A 20,505-nucleotide genomic window follows, 5' to 3' on the forward strand; every position below is an offset into this window, starting at 1 on the left:
TGCTAGACGGCACATGTTCGTGAATGACGCCTAAAGAGGCACTTAAAAGACAAGATATATTTACGGGATGACTCTTCCAACCTGGCGTGCTTTTAATTCTGGAGATGCGCACTTACAGCTTAGTACCACAGGATGGGATACGAGCACCGCGAGTACTTCGGTCGAGTTCGTGGTTCCGAATGCACGAGTGTTGTTTTGTTTTTATATTCATCTCTGGGTGATGCTTAGCTAATGAAAAGTATAATGAAACAATTCTGAATTCCCTGGCGCCTTTTGCGCATGCGTACAGCTCTTAACAGTATCCGCGCGCGCAGTAGTTGGATTGCACGTATTAAGTTTTCCAGTTGCTTCCATTTTCTGCGCTTGCATGATTCACTTTGAGGGTCACGATGAGCCACCGCTAAGCATGTTCCCTCTGTGTTTTTATGGGCTCTCTGTGGTAGCACAAAGATATGCAACTTGGGTTAAATGGATACTTGTGGTAGTGCAGGTTTGAACATTGGTATCCTACAATAGTTTGTGTCCATGCTGCGCGTGTAACTAACCTCTAATATAATGGAGAATAATCTCTAAAGTTATTGATGATCAGAAAGTAGCCCACCCAGCCCAGGATACCGAATGCTAGCTAACGTTGATGACAGTCTCTCCCTTAGTCTCTATGCAGAGAAGTTTCATTTTTACAAAACATCAATAGGGTGTGCACACCTTGGTAGTGAAGCTGGAGCCATACAGGTAGCAAAGTCGAAGTATCAGAGGTTTGTACATTTTGCAATACTTACTGGAAACAAGGGTAATATTTTCAGGATTTACTTGACAAGGACTGGGTGGTTTGCTGAACTGTATGAATATCCAGTATTAGCCGAAGTGGCCACAAATATAAACATGTTGGAGTGATAATCAGTATGAGAAATACTGCTTACATACTGAATGACATCTGCCTTCTTTACCTCATGCTATGGCTCAATATTGGGCCACAGTCCTTTCCAGTAACTGTATACAAGGCCAGCAGGTACCCTGTTTGGAGTGCCAGTCCGTCACAGGCCTAGCTTGACATGCCAGTTACTTTGCACTCTTAAAAATAATGGCTTTTTAACAGCACTGGGTTGTGTGGTCTCTCTTAGAATCTTTGCTTGACAAAGGGATTCTTTGCATGTGGAATTCTTTGGACTTTGAAAAAGTGCCTAATATGTGGAAAACAAAAACTGTAATGAACAGTAGGGTACCTGGGAGGAAAACCTGAATGTAGTGCGAGTTATTGAATGCTGAAAGAGGCCCTTCATAATACATTTTATTTATATAGTGCCTTTTCCGTGAAAATCAGGAATGTATTGGCATTTCACAAATCTGTTTTCATACATTCATGGCTACTTATGGGACCTGTTAGGGATTTAAATAAAAGAGCTCTTTCTGTATCCTCCACATGGGTAGTCCCCTGTGGCATCCATCATTCTAAAGAGCCATTCTGGCCCCTTCATGTTTAAGAGTTCAAGGACCACAAAGTCCCCCAACAGGAAGCATCGTAAACCTCCCAACGGACACCATTTAAGAAGGTCTTTTTCTTAATCCTGTATGGTTTCTTTAGCCCATATTTATATTAACCTATTCAATTTAGATACATTATGAACAAATGTGAAATTTTTTAATGGTATTTACAATATTGACAGGAATGCAGTTTGCTTAAAATTAGGTATTGTCTATACAGTACATGAAAGTGGTGAACGTAATTTTTAGTTGCTATTTACAAACAAACAATGGATGGCAATCTTTTCAATATTGTGTAATATTCATATTTAAAAAATACAAATAAATTACAGCTTTCATATGAATTCAATAGATATAAACACAACAGGGTCTTATACATTAAAACTAAAAATAAGGTGACTAATACATTGGGTTCAGAAACAATTGTGTGATGCAGTTTACCAAGGCTATGTTTGGTAATGTATGTTAAATAAAAATATAATCCCACAGTAAACCATGGACGTGGTTAATAACAGCTTTAGTCTCAATTAATTTTTTTAGAAATTGTCTTTTGTGCTTGTGTGCTGCTTAAATTCTCTAGCGTCATATTTATTATATAGTAGAATTTGTAGCGTCATATTTATTATATAATAGAATTTGCAGTTGTAGACACAAACATTTTCAAAATACAGGTGCAATGTATCATTTAACCGATGATCAAAACATGGCTATTTGGAATTGCATTTGTATAAACATAGACTTAAGAGGAGTATTTTGAATTTAGTGAGAACAAAATGAGAAAATAAATGTATAACAAGCTTTCTAATGTTATTTTTTTTCTTGACATTTATGAGAAGGGTGAAATAAATGACCTGATAATATTCCTGTTAAATAGATTTGGTATTGATGTTACATTTAATGCTATTTACCTTTGTTTTGTTATTCATAGATTGCATGCAATTGCAAGTTTGGATGTTATGCTATATGCTGGATAGCCGATCTTTAACTTTATATAGTGTACTGCTGATCCACAAAATATTCAGGGTTTCTTGATTAAGGACAAACACAGTTTCTGTTTGCAAAATATTTGAAGGAGGAGGTTTTTAGTTTCTTACTAGCTATTTTTCTAAACAAATTGAAACATATTTTATACATTTTCTTATGCACTATTCACAGTATAGTTTGTACCATTTAAAACAATAACCAAGAACCCAAAATTCAGGTATGTGCATCAGAGTATATGGAGTGTGTGTTTTGTACAAGCAAAGAAGGAATACCCAAAGGAAAAATCCAGAACAATATACAGTACATACAAATTTGCTTAGTGATAGTACACATCCTAGATTTAGCTATTGTGCACTGACAGAGGTGTATACCGCTTGTGCTCCAGTCACCTGTCTATTTACTGAACCCAACACAAATAAGGTCAGCCTGTCCATTTAGCAGCTGGTTCAAGGCAGACATCAATCCAGGACAAGACGACAGCTGACAGGGCCTGTCCACCACTGCCTGTGTCCGTACTAATAACACTTAGACAGTTTACAGCAGCAAGTAACTGTAGAGCTGTAGATATTAGCGAGAAAACCTGTGACTGGTTGGGACAAATACCATACAGAAGCAATCCAAGTTGGAAATAGAACTGGGGTCTAAGTGCTGGCAGGCAGAAAGTCTGCCTGTGGCTCACATACAGTATTATATGCATAAATATAAGAGAATAAAAATTTGTCGCACGAGATTAGTAAATATACACTTTATCTTATCTATATGTGTACACATATACACTAACATACATAAACAGTTGCTGCTTCTTGGAGTCAACATTCTTGGTTCAATTACTATGTCCAGGCATCATCTGTGTTGAGTGTCCATGTTCTCCGTGCATCTCTTTGGGATTTCCTCCAGGGACTTCATGCTTTTCTCCCACATCACTAAGAATAATATGCAGGTTAAGCTAACTGACAAATAACAAAAATGGCCTGTGTACAATTGCAGCATGCGCTAATGGGATAGCTGTGTGATGGCATGGAGTTTCATGCAACAAAAGAACACCTCTGGGAGCAACTTGCACACTGGCAGCAAGCTCAAGAGCAGCAGGACTGAAAACCAAAGGCTAAGATTCACAATGAGCCACCCTGCATAAATGGCTCGGAAACCAGAGCCTACAGATACTTTTTCAAGATCCCGTTGTATATACATACATATGTATGTATGTATGTATGTATGTATGTATACACATATATGCAAAACATGTTTATTTTCTGTTATATTATTGTTTTCATAAATCTTAGCACTAATAATATTCAAACTGTTCTTATGCATTCCATTTTACTAGACTGAATACCAGGTACGTTTCCCAAAAAAAGCTATGTAAACTTGCATCTATTAGAAGTGTATAATCCCTAACACTGGAAGAAGAAGAACTATTAACAGAAAGGGAACAATGTCTCCAATGCATCTTTATATATTCATTTTCAATCTTCAGAAAGCAACGGCTGCTTTTAAGTTCTTTAATATGGACTTCTGCACAAAAAAAAAAATATATATATATATATATATATATATAAAATTCAAATACATACAGAAATATGTACTGTATCTACATACATACATTTCCTGTATTAACAGTGGATGTATGAGTAAACACAAATACATGTTGCAATAACTGTTATTAAGACAGTGGGCAAAGTCATACATGATAGTCTATAGACACCAAAAACTGCCAAGTCATTTGCTATATTAGCACAAAAATACTGTACATAGACTTTGAAGAATAAAAAAGAATCCATAAAAGGTAAAATCCAGATTTATTGTTCACGATTACTTTGTTTTGCAGTAAGATTGCCTGATTGAAATTGCTTTAAGTTGCTACAGGTCTGTACAAAAGTTATTTGTGTTACTATTCTCCTGATGCCATCTGTTCAATTCAACCAGAGGAGCCGATTATCTGGCTGTTGTAGTCCGCAGTTTCCATTTTCAGGATGTAAGGTATGATACTGTCAATCTGCACATTTCCAATGAGGCCAGCAAAAAACAATTCTTCTGTAATGGCAGCACTCATCAGTCTCAAAGCTGGTAGCCTCAGAAGCAACCTTGACAGCCTTTAAAAAGACATTAAGATAACATTACTGATAATGGAAAAAAAAATATGCTTTTAGTACTAGTTTTTGCATATTCAAGGAGAGGAAAACCATACACATAAAAATAAAATCCAATTTGCAGAAGATAACAACATAAAATAATCACAAATGAATACAATACCCTTCAAACAATCTGACTATATATATAGGGTGGTCCAGATCTAATTATGCAATTTTCATTAAATTATAACTTAAGTTTTACATAGAGAATTCATAAAAAAAATGTTTTTGTTGCCAATAGATGGCAGTACCTGCCCTGCATTCCAAAATGGCAGGGAGACGGTTGTCAGTCGAACAGCGGGTGCAATGTGTTTGCCTTTTCATAATTGCATAATTAGATCTGGACCACCCTGTAGGTTTTTTTATTCAGTTACTGTATAGTCACAGTAACCTTTTTAGGTGCATGTCCATATATTGTGCAAAGCACCTATTGCAGAAGCCCACATCTGTCCGTCAGCCCATCTGTTTTCATGTAACAACTCACCAATGCCCAAAAAATACATGATGAGATGTGGCACAATTATTCTTAAGGGAAATTTATCAGCTTAGTTTTCATATATCACAAAACATTGTATTTAACTTGCAAATTCATCCACTTTAAATGGAGAAACATTCTGTGAAACTTCAACTAGGAATTGGTTTACTGCTTCACTTTGACCTTGACAGCGGTTACTTGAACTTGCACATTTGATATATTTTTTTCTTTTACTCATGTGACAGCCACTCTAGTGCCCAATGCAATTGAGTTAGTGACAGCGGGGCCAGCACATGCACAGGCACACAGACAGCTCGCACAGCAGTGTCCTTGTCCTGCCACTTTGAGTCAGCTAACTAAAACAGTACAAAAAACTCACATCTCTGGAAATAAATGGGAGAGGAATCAATTCTGTAAGCATATAGAAGAATGAATTGATTGAATGATATTATCTGTAGATTATTATTGTTCAGAACCAACATTATCAACCTGCAAAAATATGCTGTGTGAACTAATTATTAACACAGAAAAGGCGCAGCTACCCTAACAGATATACACATAGAGGACAGGTTTAAAAATGGACAGTGGCGTCAGGTGGTGGAAGTCTTCAATTACTTAAGAGCCTGATCTTTCAGTCCCAGATATACACAAACAAAAGCAAAACCTTCGTGCCCATTGTGTACCATTTATATTTTATATACCATATAAGTTTTTTCTTATTTATGTACTTTTAAAAGATTACTGAGTTTTAAGTAATATTAACAGCTTGCTGGGGAACTTATTTCAGTTTGTTTTCTCCTTTCATACAGTAATATTGATACTGATTATATGCCAGTACTTGTCATTTTATATTAATAGATATTTCTCAATTGCTAATTATTGGATATTACTCTTCGGTATACTGTCAAAAATGTTATTTTTAATTAAACTTGAACAACAATTAGTCCCACTGCAAACCCTCTACTACTAATACACTTAAATTATGCCATGTTCACATCATTTGGATTGCAGTCTCATATGTATGAAAGTTGTTGAGCCACCACAAGCCTATTTGTGCTCCACTGCTAATTCCAATGCAAAGTGCTATTACAAAGCACATATTTTAGTTTACTAAAGCATGGAATTACATTCTATTATATTTATTACTACTGAATATGGCTCATTGTTAAAAATCTACTTAACAGACATAAATGTAATAACTGACTTTTGGGTGAAATAAATAAAAATGTGAAATGCTCCAATTTGCATAGTATGCACCTTAATGTTACACCATATGTACATTGCCTAATTTGTTTGACTATACACAAGGATACTCACCCATACACACCAATTTAGAGTAGATAATTAAACTTAAACATGTCTCTGATGTATGATGAAACCTGGGTACCTTCCATTTAAATAAGTAAGAGAACACAGAGAAAATGTGTAAACTTCATGTTGACAGGTAGCAGGCAGGGATTTTAATACCACTCTCCGTATCACTAAGCACTATGCCACTCTATCAGTTTTATGTTATTAAAACACATAATGATCAAATACCTTTAAACATCAGCAGACTAGAGAGGAGAAAAATATACTGCATCAACACTTTGTCACCTACATATTTGTAAAAATAAACCCCTGAGAAGCAAATACTTTCATCTCTTATTCTCACACCGCTTGTCCTGGTGAGGGTCATGGCAGAAACCTCATTTCTGCCACTTGTACTCACAGTCTTGTTCTTTCTGTCATTAACCACAGCTCCTGATCATAGGTGAGAACATGGATGTAGATCAACCAGTAAACCAAGAGTTTTGTCTTTGGACTCAGCTCCCACTTCACCACCATAGACCGGTACAGCACCTAGAAAACAGCTGCCACTGCTCCAATCAGCCTGTCAATCTCACGTTCCCTTCTTCCTTCACGTATAAACAGGATTCCAAGACACCTGAACTCCTCAGGTAAGTTGAGTTGTCGCCTGTCACCTGGTGAGAGAAATCACCTCTTTTCCAAAAGAAAACTATGGCTTTAGACTTGGATGTGCTGATTGTCACCTCAGACTCTACAAACCCAGCAGTGTGTCACTCAAATGCGTGCACATGTGGACTGGTTTATCATACTGCCACATACCCTCCAGCAACTTCACCAGGAAGATGAGCTTGTCTACTGTTCCACAGTCAGGATGAAGTCCACATTCTTCTTCTTGTACCTTCCAGCACCCTTGCATAGGCCTTACTAGGAAGACTGAGGAGTAAGATCCTTCTGCAATTGGAGCAAACCCTCTAATCATCTTTCTTAAATACGCAGACCACCACACTAGTCTGTCAGTCCTAGGGTACTTTACCTGCTTTCCATGCACCACTGAATAGAACACATTAACAAACTATCCCAACAATGTGTAGTGTTTTCAACACTGGTTTGATCTCATCCACACTGGCAGCATTATCACCATGGAGTCCTCGAACGAGCATAGTGACTTTGGCCACTGTGATGGTGCCCTCCCAAATGGATGTGTCCAACAATGCTCTAGATGGAAGGGCATGTGCATTGCATTGAGCAATTGCTCAAAATGTTCCTTCGCCTCTCCATCCCCTACAGATTTTATTTTTTTATTTTTTTCTACAGCCTTTGGAGTTTTTTTTGTTTTTTCTGTCCACCCTGGCCATCGGACCTTACTCTTATTCTATGTTAATTAATGTTGACTTATGTTTATTTTTTATTGTGTCTTCTATTTTTCTATTCATTTTGTAAAGCACTTTGAGCTACATTTTTTTGTATGAATATGTGCTATATAAATAAATGTTGATTGATTAATTGATTGATCCCTACTTAATGCAGTTGGGTAAGGTCACACTTTCCCCTTCTGATGTGTCAAACAATTTGCCATAACAGCATCAAGACCAGCCATTACTCTTTCTCCATGGGCTCTTCAAGTTTCTCCCATGCTCGAACTTTTGTTTCCACAACCACTTTTTGTACCGCTGAACCAAGTCAGGAGATTCCACAGACAACATTTCCCTTAAGGTCCCTTTCTCTAGTTTGACAGCTTCCATCACCTCTAGTGTTAACTATCATGTCCTAGGGTTGACACCATTAGATGCCCAGACTGCCTTAAGACCACAACTTTTAGCAGCCGCTTTCACAATTGAGTTCTTGAACAAGGCCTATTTGGAGCTAATGTCTGCACTCTGTCCATGGAAGAAATTCTCTTGGAAGAAGCCTCAGCTAGAACTTCCCAGGACACAATAACTACTCCTCTTGGATTGCACTAGTCTATCCAGCCTATGATCTTTGCTTTGAACTCAACTCACCACCAAGTGGTGATTAGTTGACAAGTCTGCTCTTTATTTACCTAAGTGTCCAAAACATGTAACCTCAGGTCAAAGAATACAATTAAATCTAGCATCAACCTTTGGCCCAACATGCTGTGGTACCAGGTACACTTATGAGCATTCTTGTGTTCAAAATGATATTTGTTATGGGCACTCCATGAAAAGCATGAAAGTTCAATATCAACTCACTATTCTAGCACAGATCTTGCAGGGCAATTCTCCCAATCATGTCCCTGCAGTTATCTCTGTCACTCCTAACATGAACACTGAAGTCCTCTATTAAGACTGAGTCAGTATTCTCACACCCACACAAGATTTTTCACACTTTGGAACTCCAGAGTAGGAAAGAGACCACCCTTGTTCAAAATGCTTTGTTCGAGTATCTATGCTATGTGAGGAGGGTATACCAACCATATCTAGCTGGCACTTTTCCAACCTCCTGTATCACAAAATGTAATTGCTCAACAAACTCCACACTCTAGTTGACAACTCACTAAACTGAACACTGGAATAAGCATGTATCTTTCACATTTTGATAACACCCCCTTGTTCCTTCACAAGTGGGCTGCACAGGCCTAGTAATTCATAGAGTAATAAGATGCATTTAGTAAACTATCTATAGTATATAGTTTGCTTTTACCGGTATGTGTCCTCTGGATAATTCCTTGTGATGTAATCCTGCAGTTCCATGTAAGCTTTCTCCTGAAATCTTTCAATCTGTAGAGGATTATCTATTCCTGGATGATCTAAAAAATTCATAAAAAAGTTCATTTAATAATGTACGCAAAAGACATGCATCAAACTGTAGGTTAGTAACTGAATTTCTGTATTATTAGTCAACACATTTACAATGTTCTCAATTCGAAGCGTGAAGTAAAACCTTTTTTTGTATGTAATCCTAAAAGTAATTAAGCTTTGAAATCAGGGTTTAAAAATCAACAAAAAAGGATATACAAAAACAATAAAAAAACAAGGCAACACTAATGGTAATGATTAATAAGCAATCCAAATTCATCACATTTTTGTACCTAATAAGTAATACTCAACACAGTATAATTTGTGCCTTTGGGATCTGGTTGATTTGTACATTTTAAAAGAAAGAAACAATGTTGGAAACAGACAGCCTTCAATTGAATTTTTCTTTGCCTTTCTGAACCAAAACAGTGTAATAATATGAACTACTTCCAGCCCTACCCACTACAAACAGTTTTGCGTTAGTTTATATCAAGTGTCAGAGGTCATGGAGCATGTTTAAAATACAAGATACTACCTACTACAAAAGCACTGTATTATTATTATTATTATTATTATAACTGTATACATTGATACAAACCCTAATCTGATTTTCTTTCAAGTCATGCATGGTGTCAGCAGCATGATAAATTTGTCTTTCATAACAATCTGCATTATCTTTTGTAATACAGTATAAGCCAGGTGTGGACTTGTCATTGTAACATTCTTGCCTGCGGTGTTTCCCCGTGTCTGCTTTATTGTCCAATGTTAATCTGTTTTATTAGGCCAATGCAAAACTATTAATACTCTTCTTTTAAGGCAGACATGGAAAGAAACAAAATAGTACATTAACAACTAACACATGCATTTGATACAGAAAATGATAAACCGTGATAACACAATATATTTCTCAATATGCATATGCAACAGGCAGCTCTTGCTTAAAACATCTAAACAGCATGTCTTTTCACAGCTAATACAACTTATTTAAAAGCTCCAGTCAGGGTTTTAATTCCCTCAAAAATCATAGGATCTTTTTTAACAAAACTGCTGAAAATATCTCAGATTTATAAGAAAAAGGTGAAGCACATATTGGTAGTATCACAAACAGTGGAATTCCTATTTCTCATCATAGTGCTGCACAATGCATCACAGAGCTGCTGCAAAAAGGAGTGGAAAGTTTCCAGCTATCGTCATCCTTCTGATTTTTTTTTTTTTTTTTTTTAATATTCATCCTCTGGAATTTTTATTTATTTATTTCAACTTACAACTCAAATTCCAAAAAACTTGGGGCACTGTGTAAAATGTAAACAAAAACAAAATGCAATGATTTGTAAATCTCATAATCCCATCTTTTATTCATAATAGAACATAAAAAACATCAAATTTTGAAAGACATTCAACAGACATTTTACTATTTTATGAAAAATATGAGCGTATTTTGAATTTGCCGGCAGCAACACGTCTCAAAAATGCTGTGACGGGGCAACAAAACACTGGAAAGGTAAGTGGTACTAAAAAGAAACAGCTGAAGGAACATTTTGCAGCTAAACAGGTTAACTGTCAACAGGTCAGTAACATGGTTGGGTATAAAAAGAGCATCTCAGAGAGGCAAAGTCTCTCAGAAGTAAAGATGGGCACAGGCTCACCAATCTGCACAAAACCGAGTCTACAAATTGTGGAACAATTTCAAAGTAATGTTCTTCAACACAAAATTGCGAAGACTTTGAATATCACATCATCTACAGTACATAATATCATCAAAGGATTTGAAAATCTGGAGAAATCTCTGTGCGCAAGGGACAAGGACCTTCAAAATGACCTTATTTGCTTCTTAAAACTGTAAAGTTTCTCTGTATAAACATTTGATATGTTTTCTATGTTCTATTGTGAAAAAATATGGGTTTATGAGATTTGAAAATCATTGCATTCTGTTTTAATTTACATTTTTAACATCATCCCAACTTTTTTGGAATTGGGGTTGTAAAAGTGCCAAATCATGAAAAAATGTAAAGTTATTCCAATAGAAAAAACACAAAAACAAACAAACATTCAAACCACAGGAGAGGTAATGCCACAATTATGCTCTGAATAAAAATGCAGAATGTGTTTAGAATCTGGCAGTGATTACTGCAATGTGCAATTTGGTAGATCATTTAAAGTGTTAAAAAGTTTGCTTTCATTTCTGCTTAAAATAATTCATTTTACTATTCCAAAATATGTTTGAAAGACAGGCTTGAAATGAATCACCCAAAGGAGATTTGCAAGTGGGGAATGCCATGTAATATGCAACCAACCGAAGTTTTGTTAAAGAAGCAAGCCCAGTAAATTAACAGACTGACAGATTCATAATGATATTCATGACAGAAACAATAATGGTAAGTTTCTGTAAGACTTTTATAGAGACATAATGTATAACTTTATAGGAGTGTTTATTATCCTATACCTTCTCTTACCTGGGCTAAAAAGGACAATGGCTTTTAAATATGCATACTCATAGGCATCAAGAGACAATCTGGCCATACTGTTGCAGAATTCTTGCATCTTCCAAATGTGTTCCATTACAAGTTTAACTCTCTCTGCTGATAATTTGTCTATTAAAAAAAAAACCAAAACAGTAGAGCAAATTAGAGAAAATACAGAGCTAGAGGAAAAGTAGAATGAGTTCTGACCCCTTAAAATGGATATTTAAAGGTAGAATAATAGAGCTTCCTGAGATCTTATTGTTTTCTCAAATCTTCCAAACTGAGTTTCTCGATTGCAACTCTGTTGCTTGAAACAATTCTTGATTTTTATGTATTAGCGAAGTATTTTAAGTGAACATACAATTGTTTTTTTTGTCCAAAATCAAATTAATATTTAATGATATCTCAAAATGGATTTCAGATTTCATAATACAGTATGCAGTTTACCTTTTGAGATATAGGAGATATAAATACACTGCTTTAAATTTTAAGATATCTGTAATACATTTTGAGATATAGTAGATGCATTTCAACATATCTAGTATGCATTTTGAGATCTCACATTTATTTAAATATATACTATATCTTTAACTCACTTTCTGTACAATTTCAGATATTATTTCAATGGGACTGTGTTTATTTTAAAATATTCTAAAATGTGCATGAAGGGATATCTGGAAGTGAATTTCACATATCTGAGAATAACAGAAAGCTGTTTTGAGAAATCCGTATATTCATTTGAGACATCTTTAACTGTATTTCAGGTATCTGAAAATGATATTTAGATATCTTGAAACAGTTTATTGTCTTTTTAAAGATACCAAAATATTTAGATACCTTGATATATATTTTGAGATATATTTAACTACATTTTAATACGTATATCTTAAATGGAGCACAAACCCGTTTGAAAATATTAGGGATGTAATACAGTATTATTATCTTTTGAGAACTGATACCGATACCGAGTATTTAATGAATGCTGTGGCTCGATGCAGAGTACTGAATGAGTATTTTTATAGGAAAGAAATGTTCCATTTTCAGCACCAGATTTTAAACAAAATAATTTTACTAAATAAACCATAGTGAGTTACATTTTTTCTTTTTTGTTTGAGACAGAATAAACATAGTAAACTCATTAAAAATAATAACTCTTGTAAATCTTTTTAAATATTTAGTAAATAATAGATGGAAACTCTTCTAATGATTTGGAATTTCAATTAAAAAAAAAGAAAAATAGAAATACAGCCTGATTGTAATTCTTAGTAACTGAAAAAAGATTAAATTTCCATCTTAAACTAAGCTTTCAAATGTTAGAGGTAGGTTCTTTTTTAAAAATAACATTTCAAGTCTTTCTCTGACCCCACCGGTACACAGTGCTGACAGATGTTTTGGTGCTGAAGTAGCCAAAGGTGGGAATCTGACTATATTGCTTGTTTAGTAACAGAAAACACGGTCTAATCTCTAGATATTAGGTTCAGATATGTATGTTTGCACTATACATTCAGGTTTGCGGATATTTGTACATAGCAGAATGGAAATGTTGTTTGCATGTTGTGGCAGATAGCTGGGGCGACCCGGCCGGGACGCCTTGGAGGACCGGAAGAGGGCGTACACCCACCTCAGACCACGTGGGGGCGACCACCCTGGTTGCTATGGGGACCACGGGTACAGAGCTTTGAAGCCTGACCCTGTAGGGGCCCGTGGTCACTACCGGGGGCGCCCCGATGTCTTGGAAGCCCTGGACCTCAGCACTTCCGCCACACCCAGAAGTGCTGGGGGAAAGACGTGCAGGGACACCCTTCCAGGGATACAGCCAGCACTTCCAGCACACTGGGGCGTGTCGGTGGGAGCACACCTGGAGCATATCTGGGTGCTTATAAAAGGCACTGCCTCCCTCCATGTGATGGCTGGAGTCAGTAGTGAGGAAGACAAGGTCTGGGAGGAGGCGAGGAGGCAGCCTGAAGAAGTAAGGCATTTGTGTTGTGGCCAAGACTTTGGGGGTTTTCAGGTGCACTTGCAACTGTAAATATGTATAATAAACGTGTGTTAGGTGATGTCAATGTGTCCGCCTGTCTGTATCCAGGCCAAGCTCTACAATGGCATCCCAGATGGAAACCCCGTTAAAAAATAATTTTGTGGACGGTCCGGCATAGCAGGGGCACCCACAAATGTGAGACTTACCCCACGGACCGCCACCGGTCTGCAGAAGGCCCGTGTTCCCCTGGCTTGGCAGAAAGACAACAGCGGGCTCTGACAGACACGCTGTCGCTGGAGGCACCCGGGACGGCATTACGTCTAATGAGGCCACGCCGAGGATATTTCCTCGGTTGGACAGGACCTGGGAGGTGAGCTTCCTGCTTACCGGCAGCCGGCGGCGTGTTTTATGTGTTACAGGCAGGGACTGTCCGGATCCGCGTCAGTGGCAGATGCATGCTGATCTGCAGGGCTTCGACAGCACGGCGACAGCTGCAAAAGAGGAGACGCTGCAACTCAAAACAACAAGAGCTTGCTGCCGAGCCAGGAAGAAGGAAGACATGATGGCCGCAGACCGGAAATCCTTCCCCGTGACAGGCACATGATTGGACGGTGTGTGTTACAGGCCCGCCGATGAGTGGATGGAGGCGGGACAAAGGAATGTCCATCACGTGCCAGGGAGAGACCCGAATGGGCCAAAGGGAAAGGCCCACAGGAAGCAGCCAACGTGTGTTGCTGACGGACAGGTAAGCCCACCATCGGTTGACTTTCTGTCCTTGCCTGTGGCCCTGCGCAAACTGAAGGTGTGCCTTAAGTCCGCAGGGAGTATCCTACAGGTGCTGCGTGCCCTCTGGGCAGAGTTGCTGGAACTGGAGAGGAAGGCGGTCGCGTCAGTGGAGTTGTTGAGAGCGGCGACAGGATGGTGCAACGCTGGATTCTTCAGCCGGAGCGGAACGACCGGGACGGTGAGTAAAGCCGACCCCGTAAAGCATAAAGGAGAGCCCACCGAAAAGGCCCGTGATTTGAATGATCGGAACTGAGTAGGGGGTTCTCTGACAGTGGACACGGCGGTGAGGGCTGTGTGCGAGATGAGGAAGAAAGATCGAGAGGGCTGGCAGGATGGGGCTGATGAGTGCCCTGGGTCCTAGCGCCCTACGCCCAGAGCCCGCAGCAGTCTCCCATCGCTCTGTGCGGATGCAGACGGGGCTGGATCTGTGCGTTTGCCATGCACAGACCCGGACCGTCATGGCGTCCACGAAAAAAGGGAGGAATCGAGGGGAGAATGCCGGTTCCTCCGATAAGGGAGGACGTGAGGCAGGTCACTCACGTCCGGAGAATGGCCGTCCTCTGCAGAGACAGAGGAAAACCAGGATATCAGAGGAGAGAATAGGAGTGCAGGCGGTCCCATCTGTTGTGACAACAGGAGGGACACGGAACCCGCGGAGGGGGTGCCAAAAAGGCAAGTCGCGGGGTGCCAGTCGGAGGGGGAAGCGCTGCCAGTGCGTAGCACAGAGGGACGCCAGGAGAGAGTGTCTAGGCAGCGGCTCTGCCCCTGTGTCTCTTTGTCTTGAAGGACCGGACCCCGGATGCGCAGTAGCTGGCGGAGGCTACGAGGGTGCAAGTAGCTCCAACTGGAGGGGTGCAAAGACCTCAGGGAGGGTGCCAAAGAGGCAAGTTCCTGGGTGCCGGATTGGACCCTGGACAAGTAGTAGGACCCACTTCGGGGATGAGCTGCCCTCGGGGGACGAGCCGCTCTGCTCGACGGGTCTTCTCTGGTGGTGGGGCACTGTGGCAGATAGCTGGGGGGTGCGACCCGGCCGGGACGCCTTGGAGGACCGGAAGAGGGCGTACGCCCACTTCAAACCACGTGGGGGCGACCACCCTGGTTGCTATGAGGACCACGGGTACAGAGCTTTGCCTTGGGAGCCCTGGACCTCAGCACTTCCGCCACACCCAGAAGTTCTGGGGGGAAGACATGCAGGGACACCCGGAGTGCTTCTGGGGATACAGCCGGCATTTCCGCCACACTGGGGCGTGTCGGTGGGAGATTGCCGGAGCACATCTGGGTGCTTATAAAAGGGGCTGCCTCCCTCCATGTGATGGCTGGAGTCAGGAATGAGGAAGACAAGGTCTGGAAGGAGGCAGCCTGAAGAAGTAAGGCATTTCTGTTGTGGCCAGGACCTTGGGGGACTTTGGGGGTTTTGAGGTGCACTTGCAACTGTAAATATGTATAATAAACGTATGTTGGGTGACGTCAATGTGTCCACCTGTCTGTGTCTGGGCCAAGCTCCACAATGTCTTCTCAGAATGAAGATAGCAACACAGTACCAAGAAAAGACACACAGACTATACTATATGCTTTTTTCGTATTATAAATCACAAATATACTGTACTTCTTGAATGAACACATGAAAATCAGTCTAGCGCCATCTTTTTTTCCCCAAAAGATAATTTTTGTAAGTTACTTTTGCAAATGACAAAAATATGGGTACAAAAAATTACACTTTAAATACATCTCTTAAAATCCTCTTACCTTGTTGCAAGCTGTTTTGCAGATGATTAATAATTGCAGTTAGAATTGTCGCTACATTCATTACTTGAGAACACTGAGCCAAGCCAAGTGCAAAAAGCTCATTCCAGCAAGCCTTTACTAAAGTTATGTCTTGGTCATGCCTGTTAATAAAAATAAACAGCATTAATTGAATTTTAACACATTTAAAATGAAATGGGGAAATGTTGGTAATATATAATAAGCTAAAATATAAAAACAGCAAATGTTATGGTATCCCTATTGAAATTATAGCAACCAGCATAAACCTTAAACAAATCATTTTATTACTTGGTTCCTGCTTTGCATCCATTGCTCTCAGGATAGGTCGTGGTTTCCCACAAAGTAGTACTAAAGAGAATGGCATATATTAATGTCACAGTCTGAGTTTCTTTTTAAATTTTTATTTTAATCCATGGTATAAATTGTCTGAAAGTTGGAAGACGCTGTTGTTAAATTAAATCAGACTATCTTCTGTTAACGAAGGTGTGTTGTTGATCTTAGTACAGCCAGATGCCTACCACTATACATGTATCTCTCTCTCTCTCTCTCTCTATAAAAAGATTAGCTAAATAGTGCAACATTTCTGATGCAGCACTCATTTTTCCTCAGAGCCAAAGATCATATAATATACATCTATATATTATTTTTCTCACCTTCATTAGGAGAATACAACAATGACACTCTCATGTCAATACAACCAATTTAACATGAAAAAAAAATAAATTATACACATCTGCTCCGCTGAGAGCAGTAGTGTGTTAGCAATTGACGAGCCACATATGTGGTGCAATGGTAGCGCGGCTGTCTTGCAGTAAGAAGATCATATTGTTAAAAGTTTCTTTTTCTTTTAACAAATAATTCCACCATGAACCAATAACAAATGAAGCAAGCTATTGACAGGGGTTTGGGCCGCCATAGGTGGCCAGGTGGGCACACCCCTAGTATATACACTATATTGCCAAAAGTACTGTAATGCCTGCCTTTACATACACATGAACTTTAATGACATCCCATTCTTAATGCATAGGCTTTAATATGGGGTCGGCCCAGACTTTGCAGCTATAACAGCTTCAACTCTTCTGGGAAGGCTTTCCACAAGGTTTAGGAGTGTGTTTATGGGTATTTTTGCTCATTCTTCCAAGAGAGCATTTGTGAGGTCAGGCACTGATGATGGACGAGAAGGCCTGGCTTACGGTCTCTGCTCTAATTCATCCCAAAGGTTTTCTATCGGGTTGAGGTCAGTGCTCTGTGCAGCACAGTCAATTTCCTCCACACCAAACTCATTCATCCATTTCTTTATAGATCTTGTTTTGTGCACTGGTGCATGGTCATGTTGGAACAGGAAGGGGCCATCCCCAAACTGTTCCCACAAAGTTGGGAGCATGAAATTGTCCAAAATGGCTTTGTATGCTCAAACATTTTTCCATTTTCTTTTATTGGAACTAAGCCCAACCCCTTAAAAACAGCCCCACATTATAATCCCCCCTCCACCAAACTTTACACTTGGCACAATGCAGTCAGGCAAGTACCATTCTCCTGGCAACCGCCAAACCCAGACTCACCCATCAGATTGCCAGACAAAGAAGTGTGATTCGTCACTCCAGAGGACACGTCTTCACTGTTCTAGAGTCCAGTGGCGGTGTGCGTTGCATCACTTCATCAAATGCTTTACATTGCACAGATGCAGCTGCTCGGCCATGGAAACCCATTCCATGAAGATCTTCCTGAGCTAATCTGGAGGCCACATGAAGTTTGTAGATCCCTGCTCTGTGATTTTTTTGACCTACCACTTTGTGGGTGAGTTGCTGTTGTTCCCAATTACTTCCACTTTGTTATAATACCACTAACAGTTGACCTTGGAATATTTAGTAGTGAGGAAATTTCATGAATGAACTTATTGCACAAGTGGCATCCTATCATGGTACCATGCTTGAATTCACTGAGCTCCTGAGAGCGACCCATTTTTTCAGAAATGTTTGTAGAAGCAGTCTGCATGCCTAGGTGCTTGATTTTATACACCTGTGGCCATGGATGTGATTGGAACACCTGAATTCAATGATTTGGAGGGGCATCCCAAACCTTTTGGCAATATAATGTGTATATAAATAATGCAAAAATGACTGACTCATTCTCTCAGTATCTAAGTGGTGTGAAGCACACCACCACTGGACTGTAGAACAGTGGAGACTTACTCCTCAACAAAAATACTTTTTCCCCCGTTCAGTACATCAGTCAGTAGGTACCCACTTAGAAAGGATATTTCGATATATTAATATTTAGGGGTAAAAACATTCCTACATTAAAAAACTTAAATACCTCAAAAATGCCTTGACGTATTTGATTGATATTGGGTTATGTTATACACAAAAAAAAAAAATTAGCCAATATGTTGGGTTTTTTTTTTATTTCTGTATTTGGGCACATACTTTTTTGCTTCAGCTGTGATTGTGCAGAGAAATGGGACGTGCAGTTCATGCAAATGAATGCCCCAAGCAGTGCAGCGCCACTGTACAAGCTCACGCTGTCATCATGCAGGGAAACGTGGCTGGCAGTAATTGAAAAGGAGCAGCTGCCCTGCACAAAAAAAGAAATGAGGTGGGGGAGCCATGTGGAAACTGAGATGTGAAGTAGACCAAGAAAAGTTAGACCAAACTCAAAAGATGTGGTTAGCAAGTAGCCTTCTAGAATGCACACAGTACTCCCTATTCTGTTAGCTTGTTCTTAATCCTCTTAGTGCTATATAAAATATGTCCAAATTCATGCCGGACTGGATTGTTGAGCGCCCTTGTGTATATCTATTTTTGGGGGGTGTGGCGGGCTGATGGTGAAATACACGCAATATTCTGGAGTTCTAGGGTGTTTTCTTTGAGGTCAGACCACAATGTGTTGCTACACCCCAGTTCACAAAACACAGTCGGGGAAGTGTCAGCACAACAGCCCACTTCAAGAAGAATTGAACAATGTACATAGTTCGTGGTACCATTTCATTTCACCTGTTCTCTTCAGTACAATGCTCACAGCGTTCAATTCATTCCACTGGCCACTTAAATGTGCTGCCTGCAAATTTAAAAGTTGTATATATCACTTTATAGGAATGCATGATTCAGTGTATATTGCTGTTTATTGTTTGGTGAATGCCCCATGTCCCATTAGCCTCCACTGTAAAGTGCCAGTAAGAGCAAGATTTTTTTTTAAATTTATACAAAATACTTAACTTCAGAAAACAATTTTGTGTGGCAAATGCATATATATTATGTTTGTGAACAAATAACTTCAACTTGAAAAAAAAAAAATCAAACTTATCCTTTAAAGCAGGCATATAAAATGTTAAGGTATGTTATGTTCAAGAGTAAGGAGAGCCAGTAAAGTAATAAAAAATAAATAAATATTATGGCTTGACGTCTGGCGAGTGCAGCAATACGCTAAATCAGTGCATACTCCAAACCTTATATATACATAGTACTCCTGATGCATCCAATTAACCCTCGTAACTATAACTAAGGCCCATTATATTATATTCCTAAGCTATAACAGAATCAGAAAACTAGTTTCTGAGAGATGTGTGTGTGTATCTATTTTTCACATTAATCATCCCAAATAATTATACAAAAAATCCTACTCTTTATAGTTTATTTCATAAAACCTCTACTTCATTTTCAAGTAATATGGCAAAATGCTACTCTGCCACCATTTATGATTTAAAGTTTAAAAACCATGTGATTTTGCCATAGAAACTGAATTTTGCGAGCTAGATTAGTTATTGTTAGAATGGTACCAAACACTAATGGATATACAAGTGACTTTAAAAAATATCCAGTCGTTGGGTATCTACATGTATCCTTCACAGAAAGAGAATGAGCAATCAAGACATAGCTGCAATGCCCAACATGACAAAAAACAGCAAAGAAACAAGTAAAAACAGCTTAACAAAAAAGAAAATGCTGGAGTGTTCTGCAACAGTAAAACATCTGTTCAAGATAGTTAACATGATCTTCCTTTATACAAAATGGCACCCGTGGCATGTGTGATGCACACAATAACTAATACATCAAAAAAAAAATAAATAAATAAACAAAAAAACACACTAACATGTCCAATGCCATTTTAAGTGCAGTTTGCAGCATGCACCAGGAAAAAAAAAAAGTGAAAAAAAAAAAAATGGTATAAACAAACACTAAAAAGAAGAAATAAAGAAATCATGACAGTTATTAAGTTGGATTAGGAGTAAAAGCCATCCATCCATCCATCCATTCTCTTCCGCTTATCCGAGGTCGGGTCGCGGGGGCAGCAGCTTAAGCAGAGGGCCCAGACTTCCCTCTCCCCGCCACTTCTTCCAGCTCTTCGGGAGAATCCCAAAGGCGTTCCCAGGCCAGCCGGGAGACATAGTCCCTCCAGC

General features: G+C 39.1%; 1 protein-coding gene across 2 annotated transcripts in view; it reads right to left on the reverse strand.

Moving 5' to 3' along the window:
* Positions 1-4,246: 4,246 nt before the first annotated feature.
* Positions 4,247-20,505, reverse strand: part of nr2c1 (nuclear receptor subfamily 2, group C, member 1) — a 57,956-nt gene continuing 41,697 nt past the window's right edge. For both annotated transcript variants that reach the window (XM_039761254.1, XM_039761253.1), the window contains 4 exons: positions 16,092-16,231; positions 11,573-11,710; positions 9,025-9,130; positions 4,247-4,559 (listed from right to left, as the gene is read on the reverse strand). In XM_039761254.1, coding sequence (XP_039617188.1) covers positions 4,385-4,559; positions 9,025-9,130; positions 11,573-11,710; positions 16,092-16,231 — 559 coding nt within the window. In that variant the 3' untranslated portion in view covers positions 4,247-4,384. The remainder of the gene's footprint in view (positions 4,560-9,024; positions 9,131-11,572; positions 11,711-16,091; positions 16,232-20,505) is intronic.

This window comes from Polypterus senegalus, chromosome 8 (assembly GCF_016835505.1).
Source record: "Polypterus senegalus isolate Bchr_013 chromosome 8, ASM1683550v1, whole genome shotgun sequence".
Lineage (NCBI taxonomy): Eukaryota > Metazoa > Chordata > Cladistia > Polypteriformes > Polypteridae > Polypterus > Polypterus senegalus.